Here is a 17,080-nt window from a genome sequence, read left to right as displayed (position 1 = left end):
TTAATGAATCTCATTTTCCCCCCGACTGCTGGAAAACCGCCTCTGTGGTACCAGTCTTCAAGAGTTCTGGTGAAAGAACTGACCCACTAAATTATTGCCCCATTAGCCTCCCGCTTTTCGCCAAAATATTTGAGTCCTTAGTTAATCAAGCCCTAGTCCAGCACCTAACAGCTGCTAAACTCCCGACTGACAAATATGGATTCAGGCAAGCCCGTTCAACAGTAGATATCTTAACTGTAGTTTCTGAACGTATATACCGTTCATTGGACAAAACAGGGGAGGGTAGAGCGGTGGCCCTTGATATATCTAAGGCTTTTGACAGAGTATGGCACGATGGTCTTCTAAGGAAAATTAGATCATATGGAATCACTAGAAGAATTCATGATGTAATTAAATCCTTAAGTAATAGAAAAATCAAAGTTGTCCTTGACGGTCGTATATCCAAACAACATGACAAATGCGGGAGTACCTCAGGGGTCTATCCTTGGACCTCTATTCCTGATATTCATAAGTGACCTCCCTGATAAAATTGTTTCGGAGATGGGTATATTTGCCGATGACACCACTCTATAACAGCTATGAGGGGGAAAACAAATGAACACATATCTAAGGAAATGGCAGAAACACTAGAGGATGACCTCCAATCTGTAGTAGAATGGGGACAAAAATGGTTGGTCACATTCAATGCTGCTAAGACTAAGCTTGTTTCCTTCAATAACTACAAGAAACCTTCTCTACCACCAATAGCAATGGCCAAGAACACATTGCCTGAAAGTACTTTTAAACTCCTCGGCCTAACGTTTACAGGGAATATGAACTGGAATAGATACATTGAGAGCATTGCCACGGCTGCTGCAAGGAAGGTTGGCTCCCTCTACCGTGCTAGAAAATTACTTACACCTGACAGTATCCTATACCTCTATAAGGCCACCATTCGCCCATGCATGGAGTACTGTTGTCACATCTGGGCTGGTGCATCTGCTGCTTGTCTCTCCTGGACAGGGTTCAAAAAAGTCGCTGTTAGGTCCTGAACTATCATCTAGGCTTCAGCCTCTGTCCCATCGACGAGATGTTGCATCCCTCTGCCTGTTCTACAAATACTTTAATGGTGAATGCTGACGAACTGTAAACACTTGTACCTCCCCGACATAACTACCGACAAGCTACTAAGTCTCATCCCTAAGTGCAAGAAAGCCTTTTACTCCAATAGTTTCTTCCCCAGAACTGTGGGTCTTTGGAACTCCCTTCCAGGATTCTGCTTTCCCAACTGCAATGATAGGCAGAAGTTCAAGTGTAATGTTAACAAACATCTTTCTACTCATCTCCCTTCATAATGACCCCGCTAATTAAGTCCCTAATGGTAGCCTCCTGCTTCAAAGTGGCACTGTGCGTTGTTTGGGGTGAAAAAAAAAAAAAAAAAAAAAAAAAAAAAAAAAAAAAAAACACACAGACTAGTAGGTTTCAGTTTAAACAAAGCTAGTACAATAGTATTGTGGAGCGTGTAGTCAAGACTTTTAGAGAATGGAGTTTTTGCCCGATGTGGATGACATTCACTTTCTGTATCGGCTTTTAAACAATGGTTAAACTTTAGTTTATATGCAATAATTCTACAGATATGGTATGAAAGTTAAGCTTAACATCTGAAGATATGCTGTGTGTATTTATGTAGAAAAAGGATCCTTAATTTATGTTGGTTTGAATGCAGGGAAAATTTCCTGACATGCCCTCCAATGTATGCACTTGTAATGTCAAAAGATCATTGGTGATGAGACACTAAAGAAATTTGCACATTTTAACAATTAGGAACAAAAATAGGAACTAGTTTAAAATCTTTATTTAAAAGGTTTTTAAATCAAAAACAAATTAACAAAAATACAGATGTACGGATTTCATTAAGAAAAAATAGACACTTTTCAAATTTGCTCTGAAACTTTTTTTTTTTTTTTTAGTTATGATTGACAGAAACATCTGATGAAATAAATTGATGACTTTAAAAGAAATTAAACGATAGGAAGGCAAAAATCAATCGAATGATGCATCAGTCAATGCGCATATATGTATCGTTCTTGAATAAAACACTCAGAGTCTCAGGCAACCTCTTCTCCAAGGCCTGTACAAAGACAGCAAGCAAAGCAGACCAGGGAAATCTGGAAAAACACAAAACATTTATCAGCATTAAAGAATACGAAAGAATGAATTTGATTAATTGAAAATTTGTAAACTTATTGAAAACTCGAGATAATTTGTATATTTAAGGACCGTTTTCCTCATCTTCATAGTTGTTTCAGCCAACCATTCCTCTGGCCTTTAGGTGGTCAACTGCGACGGGATAGGAATGCCCGAGTTTTTAACTGTATCCTCAGTAATTACTGCCTTCTATAATGTCTCACCATGTTCTTGGTCAACTAATCCTCTGACCAGCCTCGAGTAAAATTGAAACGGTCATTTTCAGACAATGCTCACTTGGAACCAAAGAGACTCGATGCCTCTATCGAGGAACGCCAAAGGAATAGTTGGCTGAAACATGAAAACCATGAAGATGAGGATAACAGTCCAAAATAAAAATTTATCAAATACTCTTTAAATACAAAATAGTTGAGTGACTAGAGAAAGTATAAATTTTTTTACCTCAACGATGACTGTGATTATACTAATTGCCAGGACAAGTGGGTAGTTTTCCTTGAAAATGTCCAAAATTTTATTATAGCAACCAATTTTTGGTTCGGGCTGAAAAAAAAAAAAAATTAAAAATAAATAAAATAAAAAAATAAAAATAAAAGATATAGTTTGTGTTGTAGGTCATTCTTGCACACCTGGAACTCTTCATTTAACATTATTTAAGACTTTAGTGATACAGAGAACAACATTCCATACAGTCAACCAACATAATGAAAATATAAAAATCTTACACCAGTAATGTAACTGGGCATTTTAATCGAATATAATGAAGGGTAAGGTAAGTTTTTGTTTAATGGCACATCAACTCTATAGGTCATTCCATGCCATGAAATGTGAAGAGCATATTCTTCATAGAGGATTTAGGTAATAGAAAAAAAACTAAATTTTAATTAACAATCCAAGTCTTTTCTAGGGTTTTTTCAAATGTGTTCCAAAAGTTTAATTTTTCTTAGAGAATCTAATATTTTATAAGGTTTTCCAAATATTGCTTTAAGGTTTTATTTCACACGAATTTTCATACTTTTTTTTGCATTCCATTAAGGTGTTTAATGGTTAGTGGATGTTGACAGGTTCTACATTGAGGGATACCTTATGCTTTCAGAAGGTAGGCAAGTGTTAATCTTGAATGACAGTTCGAATTCTGGCAAATATAGCGTCTAATTTTCGTATTGGTAATATGGTCCTATCTTGTCCAACATTCGGTTGTATTTCTAAGTTTTAGTTGTTCATCCCATAGTTTTCGCCATTTGATTTTTATGTAGTAGTTTACTTTTTTTTTTCCTATCTGTGTATGAGATATTTGTTTGATGGAGTCAAGTTTGTTGCGTCCTTAGCCAGTTTGTCAGCTTCTGAATTTCCTTTTATGGCGACATGACTCGGTATCCATGCTAATGTTTTATTTTCCTTTACTTTACTTGGTGTTGGTATATTTACATAATTTCCAGGATGTACAGATGGCTTATGTTCCTTTCTTTCAATGCCATTAAGCTGGACATGGAGTTAGTGAAGATAAGGAATTTATTCTCACTAGACTCTCGGACTAGTTCTAGAGCCATCTTAATAGCCTGTAACTCTGCAGTGTATATAGAAGCACCGTCCAGTAATCGGACTTGCTTGTGTGTATTATGCATTTTTGCTGCTGCTCCTACTACTCTTTCAGTTGTTTTTGAGCCATTTGTATAGATGGTTTTGTATGTGGAGTATTTATCCCTAAGTTCTACAAATTTATTTTGATAGGTTTGGTAGTTATTCTGTTTTTTAGCTGTTTTAATAGTCATGTCAATATGACTGTCCATGGTGGAGTATTAATTGTGTAAGTCTATTTTTTTGTTCTTTGTATCCTTCTGTAATAGCCTTTTTAAGGTGACATCTCCGAGGTTTAACAGCTGTAGGTCTGCTGGTATAGAAATGTTCATTCATTGATGTATATTTTTTTTTTTTATATTACATTTTCACCCCAAACAAGGCACATTGCCACTTTGATGTAGGGGGCTACTATCAGGGGAAACATCTACTGGGTTACTATGTAGGGATTTGGGCAGCGAGATGTTGGTTCACGTTGCACTTGAACTTATGCATGTCAGTACAGTTGGGGAAGCAGTGACCTGGAATGGAATTCCAAAGTCTAGCAGTTCTGGGGAAGAAACTATTGGAGTAGAAAGATCTTTTACATCTAGGGATCTCTACTGTGTGGGGGGTGGGATTTTGCAGCTTGTCGGGTCTGTCGAGGGTGTTTAAGTCGTGGGGGCACAAGTGCTTGCAGTTCAGAGCATTCACTATTATAATACTTGCAGAACAGGCAGAGGGATGCAACGTTTCGACAATGGGACAGAGGCTGAAGCTTAGATGCCAGTTTAGGGCCTATCAGATTTGCGACTCTTTTGAACCCTGTCAAGGAGCGAGAGACTAGTAGCCGATGCACCAGCCCAAATATGACAGCAATACTCCATATATACTTTTCCATGAGCAGGATTTTCTGGTAGACTTGAGTTTGAGTGTATATTGGAGCGAGAGTTTTTCCCCCCCATCTCAGGTGGAGGAGGAGTTCAGCTTCTGTGTGCAGGCTTTGAAGAGGTGATTTTCGGAAGGCTCCTAAACAGAGTCTGGGTGCTTGATTTTGTATGTGCTTGAGTTTCTCTAGATACGATTTCCTTGCAGAGTTATATAATGCAACTATAGTCCAACTAAGGTCTAATGAGTGCTCTATACAGTAGGAGCATGGTTTCAAACTGAATTATGAGAAAAAAAATTTTTTAATTGCATCAAAACTTACAGTGATAGTTGAATTTATGCAAGGATCGCCATCGTTCACACCACAACATTCCAGCTAGAAAAAATTGAAAACATTTACATCAAGTCTCAAATTAGCTTTAAAAATGCGAAGTTTATTTTGTAAATTCTTATTCTATGATGGTTTACAAGATAAAAATCAACTATCATGTTTGGCTAAATGAAATTATTTTCATTATCTCTGAATATCAAAGTAAATTTCTCTCAAAAGTTCAAGGTTTTGTAAGTATTTCTGCCAAATTAAGATTTTACCATTTTTAAAATATTTTTTGAATAAACAAAGGGCCAAGAATCCAGTGGAAGAATATAGAAACCAAATTCCTGCCTAAGAAATTTATGACGACAGCAACAAACAAGGATATCCTTGACCTTGCTCTAGATAGTTGAGCGAACAGACAATTTGGACCAAAACCTGCGATTCTCAAAAGGTCTTTCATATTTTGACATTTGAACAGAAATGTACCAGGTGCACTATGTCCAAGAAAGAAGATTAAAATGATCTTGCTATGAAACTCAAACGACTTTTTCAAACTAAAAGTAATTAAAAACTAATTGTTCCCAATCTTCCTGGCTACTCTAGTTTTCCTTTTGCAGTAGTTAAAAAACAAATTGGTTAACTGTCCTAACACTATAAAGGCTCAGAAATAGGTGATTATTATTGTTACATTTATATGCAAAATGTAACCTCTACTATAACACTAAATTCTACAAGTGTAGAATTTATCTCCTACAGAAAAATGTTTTTACTCTAAGACACTAGAATGGTTTGAAAAAAGGTCTACTTCAAAAGTCCCAACTATGGAATAGCTGGAAAAGTCTTCAACCATCAAAGCTTCTGATAGGTTTAGACAAATAGTCAATAGGTAAAAGTCTGAAGCTGAAAGTATCAATCCTGTTGTGCTTCAAGGATCTATTCTGGGCCCAACTCATATTTTCAATGATCTCCAATCACATTTGAAGTTCATTCAGTGACATACACAGATGACATTACGATCTATGATAACACTTCAGAGGTCAATGACTGAGACCTCAGTATCTCCTCAGATACTTTTGGTGCAATGGTGTAAAAAGTGGCCGATTAATTTTAATCAAAAAAAAAAAGTCAAGCTTTTTTCACCATAAACAGATTTCTACTTGGAAATAATCGATATGAAGGGTTCTCATCTAAAAGCGTTTTTTTTGAGGGGGGGGGGGGTCTAACTTAAATGGAAGACTTGCATCAAGTCTGTTGCCAAGGTTGTCTATAAAATAGTTGCATCATTTTACTGCTCCAGAAAATACCGGACACCAGTCCTCTTAGATGAGAACCAGATAGATCTTAAAAATGGGGGGGGGGGTACTGTTGACATATCTAGGTGGGAGCTGCTCAGACCACCCTATCTTGTGTCGACAAAGTTCATAATCAGCTTCAAAATATAGATGCCCTTTTCTCCCAGCAATCTTTCTCACAGAAGAGATGCTGCACACCTGTTTCTGCACTATCATTTTAATGGCAAGTGCTCATCTGAGCTTCCAATCATGGTCCCTTTGCCAAACTTTCAAAAAAATCTAGCTATAACTATCAACAGCCCCTCCCACCTGTGCCCTAGTCTAAACACAAATTAAATGAACAAAGCTTTCTTAGAACTGTCCTCCATGGAATAGTTCTGCTGGCCTGCTTTCTCACCGACTACAATATCGTAGTCTTCAAGTCTAATGTACATAAGTTCTTTGAGAACCCCCTAAACAATCCATTTCTACCACTTATTTTTAATATGTGGTTGTCTCAGTGACAACTGTACATGCATTAACCCTTATCCTCGAGTAGCCTTTGGCTCTTGGTAAGTAATGACTCCCATATAAAAGAATCAATTTACTTTAATTTAGATACAAACTGATTAATTTAAAAAAGTTTTGCTAAGTTTTATATGTAATCGTCCCAGAAAATTACATCTTTTTGAAGGGGGGGGGGGTAATTTAATAAAAAAAAATATAAAAAAAAAAAAGGTATAAATTAAAACTAACGAGAAAAATAACTGGAGACTTTACCAAAGAAAACGTTTCTTTTATAAATCTATTTTCTTCCTGTTTAGAGAGAAAATTTTAAATGACTAAATTTTCAATCTTTGTCTATAAATTCTGTAACTCGCTTAATAGTAAAGTTTCAAAAGATACTTACAAGGTTTTCAAGATCTTCATAAGCACTCTTGTTCTTTTCTTTTGCATCAGTTAAAACTTCTTTCGCTTGATTTTCAACCTAAAAAAAATTTTTTTAAATGTTGAGTACAACAAAAAGAGGCATCACAAGATTTTTGCACAATCTTTTCTATTAATTTAATGTCACGTTTACCCATGGAGTCCAATGGGTTTGATACTTCATCCAGTTTCAAAAGGAATATGTTAGCAGCAACTGATTCTTAACAGTCACCATCTTTGCTCTCGGGCACAAATCTTGTCACTTATTCTTAGTTTGATTTTATGTCCCTTCCCCTTATTGATAAGACATTTTCTGACATGATGCAAACTCACTGTAACAGAGCGCATATGAAAGTAAAAGCAGTGGAGAATGAATAGCAAGCGATTGTATTTGCAGGAACAGCTTTTGAACACATACAAATTGGAAAGTGTGCTCAGGCTTGCATCTGAAGAAAAAAAAAAGGATCCACAGGGTTAAAAAGAAAGGAAGTCAGTGCAAATGGAGACCGACATGTAAAGTGAAGGCAAGAATAGGCCAGCTGTGATCAGCATACGGTCGAAAGACAGACTACCAGGTTAAATGGACATGTGGCAGCAAAAGACTGATGTTGAGACGTGAGAGTAACAGTAATAAATGCTTTTGTTAAAAAAAGCGAAGCCTACCCTGGGTATTTTTTTTTTTTTCATTAGTTTATTCCCAAAACGTTACAACTCTTTAATAATTCTGTTCAAGTCAACCATCTCAAAATTCCACTAGTCTTGATTATTTGCTTCAAAATAATCCTTGGCTTATCAATCTTCCTGTAATTAAAAAGGGTTTATCCAGGAAAAATAAATGCTCCACATGATCAGTGTATTTAATCCATTCTTGAAATAATGGACGCTTTCAGCAAATTAACCGATGTGTTAGATTGATAAGATCTCATATTGCAGATTTATCTAATTATGGATCTGTCATTGCACTGCAGTCAGACAAAAGACGGCTGGATTAAGGCCCATCATTCTTAATGACACTGCCATGGACAGCTCAATGCCATTAGAGTAGCAAGCCAAGTACGTCAGAATCACTATATTTTATGCACCTTTCTATTGATGTTGTGCAACTTAGGTTTTATTTAGTGATGATGCCAAATGTTTGGCATTTGTGAGATGCTTAGATTCTGATCATGAGTTTATCCTATACAAAAATGCTTTAAATTACCCTGGATAGCATTTTTATCAGGATGTGACCTCCCATAGGCTGTCAGAAAAGCTTTTGCTCGTTATCGACAATTGGATTGCTAGGTTGTAAGGATTCTAGTCAAGTGTCCTTGTTCTGTGTGCCAGAATCACTAATCATATTTGATATTGTATCAGAGACAAATACAGATTTCACAATCTGAATAATTAAACTAAGAGGCAATTACAATAACTATGCAGAATACAGACCATGCTGAAATATTCAGAAATTAAGATTTTGTAACTAAACTTTCATCTAACAATTTAATTGTAAAAACTGAATTTAACTTGAAAATCCCGTTTAAAAAATAGCATTGTTTGTCTTTTGCATAAACACAAAATAAACTCGTTCAAACAAAAAGGCAGGATACATTAAAATTACAACTTGACATGAAATACAAAATATTTACCTTTTCTTTGGCGACAATCGCCACTACAAAGGCTGCAACTTCAACAGCAAGGATGATAAGCAAGGCCGTTGCATACTAAAAAACAAATATTTTAATAGAAAAGAGCTTTGGAAAGATTTCCAATGGTAGGGTTTAAAGAAATTAATTTTATTGCAGACTATCATCATTTCTTAGTTGTTTCACAACATTTCGGTCAACTATTCCTTTGGCCTTTGTCAGGTGGTAACCTCAACGGGATAGAAACTGAATCTAACTGCATCCATTGCAATTACTGCCTTTCGTAGTTGTCTCAACGTTTATGGCCAAGTAAGCCTCTGGCTGGCTTTGGGTAGGATTGAAACTGCTATCTTCAGACAATTCTCACCTGTCTATATTGCAGGCCAGAGGAATAGTTGGCCGAAATATTGTGAAACAACTAAGAAAAGAGGATAATAGTCCACAATAAAAATACTCAATAAATTCCAATTAAATAAATTTAAAAATTTTATTCAGATTTGAAAATAGATTTTTGCAAGACTTTATCAGACTTCAAGGAAAAAAAAAAAAAAAAAAAAAAAAAAAAAAATTGCAATTACGAAGCAAAGATTTATTTATATTTAAAAGTAAAAATTAACCGACTAGTTTCATTCTCACTCAAGAGCTGTATCAAGATTCTTTTTATACAAAGGATAAAAAAGATAGGGTGAAGGGGAGGGGGCGACTGCATAATCCTGACATTTTAGTACTGGATCATGGTTTAGAATTTTTATTCATCTATTGTTAAGTATAAAGGCAATATAGGCATCAAACTTGCTACTTTGTCCATATTTGTAGCCAATGAAATCTTGTATATTAAATGAGCTAAGTTTGGTGATAGAACTGACAGAATTTTAACTTTTTCAAATTTAGATCTAATGCTCTTTGATGATGCAAAATTTTAGGGTTTTTTTTTAGTAGTAAAAGTGTCTATGGCATCGCACCTCCAAGAATTCATTGCAAGTGTAAACACTTGCTAGACATGAAAAGCTTGGGAAACTCCATCTAAATAATCCTATTGCATGCGTTTTGCAGGAGTTCAAATTTTAATTTCTATTCTCATCCTCAATATTTTAATTCATATTCAGTTATAAAATACATCTAAAATTTAAGTCTAAAATATGTATTCCTCTACGACGTGTGTGCAATAAGTAATGACCCTGACCCACTTCCCATAGCAGTAGAGCAATGAAACTTGCCACAGTTATTAGTCTTTCTCTACATAGGAAAGACCAAGACTTATGCATTTCTCCCATCGTTTGATGCAGCTTTGGAGACAGTTTTTGTAGAACACCCCAGGTTGGTCCTTCAACCACGACGTGACTTCAGAAATCAAGGCTGCATCATCTGGGAAACGCTTTCCTTTCAAAAACAACTTCATGGCTGGGAAGAGGTGAAAGTAAGAGGGTGCACGGTCAGGAGAGTAGGAGAATTTCATAACCACACGCCCGTGCTTCCAATCTGGCGACATGCGAGTTGTGGACCAGAGTGTTGTCCTGCAGGAGGAGGGTACCTTTGCTGATCTTGCCCCGCCTCTTGATGGATAGCTTCCCTTAATTTCCTCAAAAGGGAAGCATAATAGGCTCCTGTAATTGTGGTACCCTTTGCCAGGAAATCTCATCATAACTCCGTCCTGGTCCCAGAAGACTGAGCATGACCTTGCCAGCTGAGGGTTGCACCCTTGCCTTCTTTGGAGATGGCGAGTCCAAGTGCTTCCACTGCATTGACTGGGATTTGGTTCCTGGATCATAGTGAGACCCAGGTTTCATCCAGTGTAATCAGTCTTGAAAAACTGACTCATCTTGGCACATCTCCAAATTCATCCTCGAGCACTCGATGCGTTCGCTTCTGGAATGGTGTGAGCAACCTGGGAATCCATCTGGCAGACACCTTATGCATATGGTCATGAATGATAGTTTCCACAGACCCTGTACTAATCTTGACATCTTGGGCTATTTGGCGAATAGTAATGCGCCAATCTTCCAAAATGGCAGCCTCAACTTGACAGACAGGCATTATCAATGGCAGAAGGGGGGGGGGCAACCAGGTCTGGGAGCTGTTTCCACAGACTTCTAGCCATGTTTGAATTCACGATGCCAGCATTTTACAAGGTCATATGGTTGGGCATTATCACCATAAGTTTCTTTTCTATCAAAAGTCATGTGGTGAGAGTCCTTTCAAATACAAAAACCGGATCACTGCTCGACATTCAACAGGCTCCATTTCATACCCGACTGTTCAAACACCTGTTATAAAAAAAAAAAAAAAAAAAAAAAATTAGTTCAGATCTGTAATTTGCCATTTGCCACATAATCCAGAGAGATAGAAATCATTGCACATGCAGAATTTCAGCTAGATCAGACAACTGAAAGTGGGTCAGGGGCATTACTTATTGCACGCTGCCACTAATATCATGAGCTTTCTTTGGACACAACTGACTGAAGAATTTTGCATGCCCAAGTAGATTCATGTTTTAACATTGGACAATTATAAATATAAATTTTCTACCTAATCATACCTTCATCGTTTTGTATTTAACTTAAATTACTGTTATTTTCGTTCCTAATTTTCTTTATTGTATCTTATTTTATTCTTAAAAGACAAGAATCCACCTCAGTTTTTCCTCGATTTTCTTCCCACTTGCAGCTTATGGAAGAGGAACAAATCTTTGTATTTTCTATAAAAGTCAAGGAAAACTTATACCAAGTACATTGAGTTTTTGTGCAAACACGAAGTGGCTATCTCCATAAGTTATTGTACTGCATCAGAAAAGACAGCATTAGGATAAATAAATTTCAGGTTTAAAAAAAGGCACTTGTACAGTTTAATCAAGACATTAAAAAAAATGAAAATATCGAAAAGGTTATATTGTATGTATCCATTTTGCACTGAAGATAAAACACTTAATTCGATATATATATATATTTTTTTTTTTTTTACAGTAAATAAAAAACAAAACGTTTTTATGACCGCACGTTGAAGTTATATCTTGGAATTTTTTGAACACGCCAAAGGGAGATAATTTAAAGCGCCAACACTCCCATCTTTAATACTAGTTTTTCTTATAAAAAAAAAAAAAAAAAAAAACCCTTTTGCTCGGTATCAAGTTTTTTCTTTTAAAACAAAAAGCTACTTTATGAAATTAAGTGAATTTTTTTCTTTGGAGAACTTAATTACATAACAGATATGTACAATTTAAACAGATATTTTCATTTTTTTAATGCTTTGATTAAACTGTACCAGTACAAATTATGATGCGATACTTTTCAATGCTTTTTTGCACTTCAAATTTCTCTTCCAGTGTAATTAAATTTTTTTTTTTTTTATTTTTTTTTTTTTTTTTTTTTACACAGTGATCACCACTTATCAAGGCCCGGAAGCCACTCAGGGATAAGGGTTATTGCAAGTACATCACGTTAGTGAGGAGATTTTATGAAGTGTTTAATTAGGGGGGTGGTTCATTAGGAATTTGTTAACATTAGACTTGAAGATATCCAAGTTGTAGTCCGGAGGGAAGCAGGCAGACGGAACAGAGTTCCACAGGCATGCAGTTCTAAGAAAGAAGCTTTGCTCATGAAATCCGCGTTTTGATTTAGGCACAGATATAGAGTGGGGGAAATTTTTCACAGTGGATTCAGCTAGACGGGTGTTTTTCGTGAAAGTTTGGCGAGGGGGGACCAGGGATTGGAGTTCAGACGAGCATCTGCCATGAAAATAACGATAAAACAAGGATAGGCTCGCAACGTCTCTTCTGTGGGAGAGAGGTTGCAGGGTAGAGAAAAGGGCATCCCCCACTAAACCACGAAGTCTATTTTGTACTCTGTCAAGGCATGATAGGCTGTTTTTGGCAGCTCCTGCCCAGATATGGCAACAGTATTCCATCCTTGGCCGTAATTCTTAAGTATTTCTTAGCATTTTATAAAGATCATACTTAAAATTCCAACATTTTGGGGAAATAATTTCAATTTTTAGATATTTCAAGAAAATTTAGGATACTCAATGCATATACCAAGCAAGGGTGTAAAAATACCTGGCATGGAACCCAGGCATGGAATTATCCCTCTCAACAAGATGGACTCTTAGATTTTAGACAACCAATTTAAAACCTGCACCAAGACTCAAGGCCTTGCCATTGAATCATTTGGGGGAGAGGCCTCAGTAAACCTTAACAGGCAACCTTCATAAAAATTGAGAATTAAGTCATCTGGTTTGCAATCCTAAAATTGCAAAAGGCGCAAGTAGGTTCCACATTGCCCAGGGTTTACAATTTTATTTTCTATAAACAAGGCACAGAGGTACTTGCTCAGGGAAATCTGAATGATGCTTCTTGACTGACGAGTGCCATCCCAGTTTCTCTTTAGTTTAAACGGGACAAATTGGGACGCTTGCTTTCCACACGGAGTGTATTGCTTGTGTCTGACAAGTTGAGGGTACAGGTTATCCAGCTTGTCTGACAATACATAAGCCCCAACTTAAGTAACTAAGAGCGATTGCTGTATTAGTATATTTAATATCACGATAACTGTAGTACCATGTTGTAGATGGGAAAGAACTCTGCACTTATTTGGTGGAATAAAGACTACATGAATGGTTTACTTGTGCTAACATATTGCATCTATTAATTCTGCTGAACTAATCCCTGTTAGCACCAAACTACAAGTACCTTACCAAATCTTTCTTCCGACAGTTGGAAGATAGAATTCTGGGGGGGGGATGGGGGAAAAAAAAAAAAAAAAAAAAAAAAAAAAAAAAAATCGACCTGCGGAATTAGTCTCCTTTTTCTTAAAATCTTTAGTTAAAATCAATCAAGTGCAAACCCATCACCTTGTAATTGCTAAACCTCTGGATTTAGGAAAACCCTTTCTACTGCAGATATCCTAATAGTCATCTGAACGCATATACCATGCATTAGACAAGATTTTTTTTTTTGGGGGGGGGGTAATCCTTATAACTTGTTCCCGATTCATAAACCATCTTCCTGATGCAATTACGCCTGTTCAAGTTTGGGTATGGAATTTCGAGTTAATATTCAATATTTTATTTTAATTCAAATTTATAATAGTTTGAAGTGTAATAAAAAAAATTAAAAAAAAAATAAAAAATCCATCCAACTTACCAATACCAAGAGCCATTTGCATTCTTTCCATGCCCCACAGCAACCAAGGAAAGAAATTACAAGAATCAGAACGCTGGCAGCTAGAAGAACGTACAAGCCCATACGTATTGTAGAAGGCGACACAAGAGAATCTAGGTCTTCTAGTTTCTCTATAGTCTTGGCTGCATCTTTCCAGATTCCTGGTTTAGCAATGAAGACTGCACATCCGATCACACCAGCCAGTGCCAAGAGCTTTTAAGAGAAATATTTTATAGAATCACTAACAGGCCGATTATAAAATACTCATAAGTATATTTTAATGTAGAATTCTTAACAGAAATAAGATATTAAGCATAGCATTAATTTTATTAAGAAAAAAAAAAAAAAAAAAAAATTGTATAAAAAGTACTCAAATCTCTTGTAGCCGTAATAATGGTCTTCAACTTATTTTATATATTGTGTGTATAAATGTGTTCTATCACGACGTACATGTTGAATAGTTGGGTTTTATATTTATCTGTATATTCATGTATGTAAATGCGTGTATGTATACATGTATCATTTAGTCGATTGTCTAGTGTATATTTTAACATACATGTAACAGTTCTAACAGGAAACGATTGATGTGGACGTATCGAAACAGTTGTAGACACTGTTTTTAACAGATGCAAAAAACACACTTTATTTACGAACATTTTCATGATCCGGCAGGCATCTTCAGAGATGTTTTTACATCTTGGCTGCCCAAAATGACGCTGCTTCCTGCGTCATGGAGACCAACCCCCTCTTTAGTCATTCATTTCCTGATATCCAGCTAACGACTCCTAGAATTTCCCAAAATCTAGATTTTGTCACGTGTCATTACGTATCTCAGACCAACAGCTGATATAACCCCAAAAATCATGTTTACAGCTATTTTTACATTCTTTTTGCGATATTATGTCAAACATTTTTTCCAATTTAATTGTTTTTTTCTTATTGATCCAGCGACCCGCCGTTGCTTGAATACATTAATGTTTTGACCCTTGGTTCTGCTTGCCACAGTTAACAGATACGCCATCATCACAGCCCAAAGAGTCACAACATTAGAGGCAAGAGCCATTCATTTTAATAGAGACAAAGTGAGCATCTGAATGTTCGTGAACAGAGAGAAGTTTGTTTTTGAATGTATTAAAAAGATAAGCCATTTTTTTTTATCCCATTATACCACATGCTCCAGGTTGGAGGAGAGAGAATCTGCAAGATCCTGATCTTTATCAGCTTTTGAAGTGTTGCCATAGATGGCAATCTAGTCTACATAGTTGTAGAATGAAGAAAAAGCTATTTGGAGTTCATTGAAGATCAGGAAGAGAATTGGGCCGAGGATATATCCGAGGCACACAAGTATTAGTAGTGTAGCTTTGGATTTCTGCCCATAGACCACTTGGTAGATCTTTTAGAGAAAGGATTTGATGGTCAAGAGATTTCCAGCTAGAAATCTTCAGAAGTAAATTTGTATCAGACCCTATCAAATGCCTGTGATAGGTCAAGAACTATTGCTTTAGAAATAAAGCCTTTGGATTCTAAAGTCTTGTGATATTGTCAGTACACTGGTAGTTGATCTCAGAATGGAAACAATATTGCATGTTACTGAATAGGTTTTTCCGAGGTGGTTGACAACTATCAGACTCAAGCATTTACTCATAACACAAAGGAGGCTAATTGGTCTGTACTTAGTATTGAAGAATATGAGCAATTGGTCCTCTGCATCTGAGCAGACTGTAGAGGCAGAGTGAGGAAGCATCTTTCCATAATGCAGCAATTGAACATCTTCGTTAATACTGGAGCTAGTTAAGGGTGTGGATTTGAGCACAATATGTCAGAGCTAGCTGCTTTGCTGGGATTAAAGGTTCTTGATAAGATTGGAAACATCTTGGATGAATATATGGATGTTGCTCAGAGTATGGTCAGTCCTGGGAGAAAATTCAGGGGTTAGGCAGCCATTATCATACTAGGTGGAATTTAATGCAAAGTTCTTGGCTAAGAGTTTGGGTTATCAGATGCTGAATAGTCACCTCAGGAATATTGATGATTGGGATGAAGTTATGCATCTGTTCATAACCCCATTTGTTATGTGCCAAAACTCGTGGGAACAGAGTCAGTTACTTTAAACTTGACAGTTAGGGCAAAACACACTTGCGTTTTTGATGATTTACAATTTTATTTATATAAATTTTATAAAAAAAAATTTAGGAATCTTAAATAGGACGACCCCCAGTGTGCTTGCAGTATTATGGCAAATGAGAACTTTAGCTCAGACTAGCATAGACAAGGTACAGTGACAAAGATGACCATAGACCCCCATCCCTCAATTTGAGTAAACTTGGCTAAATTTGTTTTGCATCCTTCCAAAGAAGGATAACTGTAGTACCTGTTCAGTTACTACACTTCATCTTTTCTGACCTTGATCAGTGGAGTAGAAATCCTAGACCGAAGCAATTTTTCTTTTTGTTCCTATCCAGAAGGCCTCTTTTTGGGGAAGTTGGATTTTCTCCACATTAAAACCGACCTTGTGTTTAACTGCCCCCATGGGGAGGCAATTAAATAGGAATCGTTTCATTTAAAGCAATTAAAATAGTGATCTGTGCAATTGCAGCACATTCGGGGGGGGGGGGTATACTACAGTTTGATATATGGTTTAAGTTGACATTTTTATATAAATTGATGTACTGAGCATACAAATCTTGCATTCTTTGTGCTTTTATAATGGTTGCTGGCAATCCTAAATGCAACTTTGGTTTTACAATATCTATTACATTGGAAGCAATGCAAGCAATTTCTGTTAGCAATGATTAGAGCACATTCTGGGGTGAACTACGGCTGGCTGTTGGGTATTAAGCAGTCTACAACAATTAACCATGAATTTTCGGAAATTCAACGTACAGTTACGACAGTGCTGGGACCTTACAAAGGATTTAGTGATAGGGGTCAAATGTGTCATTTTGAAAACTACAAACAAATTCTAAACTCAAACTGCAGTTTATCCGATATGCAAAATAAATGACTCCTTGAATTTAACCCACATGTATGACAATTCATGGTGATTAAAGGACGAGTGACATGGGTTATTCTCAAATACGTAAATTCTGAATTTAACATAACATCCCTTAACATGAAAGTCGATATGGGTGAAATATCACTACTTCATGTGCCTTCAGTA

At 36.3% G+C, this 17,080-nt stretch overlaps 1 protein-coding gene across 2 annotated transcripts in view; it reads right to left on the bottom strand.

Annotated features, from left to right (window-relative positions):
• Positions 1–1,818: 1,818 nt before the first annotated feature.
• The window catches only part of LOC145293677 (CD9 antigen-like), a 33,290-nt gene continuing 18,028 nt past the window's right edge, over positions 1,819–17,080 (bottom strand). For both annotated transcript variants that reach the window (XM_080140061.1, XM_080140062.1), the window contains 6 exons: positions 13,903–14,133; positions 8,772–8,846; positions 7,127–7,204; positions 4,952–5,005; positions 2,629–2,727; positions 1,819–2,147 (listed from right to left, as the gene is read on the bottom strand). In XM_080140061.1, coding sequence (XP_079996187.1) covers positions 2,088–2,147; positions 2,629–2,727; positions 4,952–5,005; positions 7,127–7,204; positions 8,772–8,846; positions 13,903–14,133 — 597 coding nt within the window. In that variant the 3' untranslated portion in view covers positions 1,819–2,087. The remainder of the gene's footprint in view (positions 2,148–2,628; positions 2,728–4,951; positions 5,006–7,126; positions 7,205–8,771; positions 8,847–13,902; positions 14,134–17,080) is intronic.

This window comes from Euprymna scolopes, chromosome 15 (assembly GCF_053919585.1).
Source record: "Euprymna scolopes isolate OS-2025 chromosome 15, ASM5391958v1, whole genome shotgun sequence".
Taxonomy (NCBI): domain Eukaryota; kingdom Metazoa; phylum Mollusca; class Cephalopoda; order Sepiida; family Sepiolidae; genus Euprymna; species Euprymna scolopes.
The sequence above is the reverse complement of the archived record's forward strand: the minus strand, read 5'-3'. Positions and strand labels throughout refer to the sequence as shown.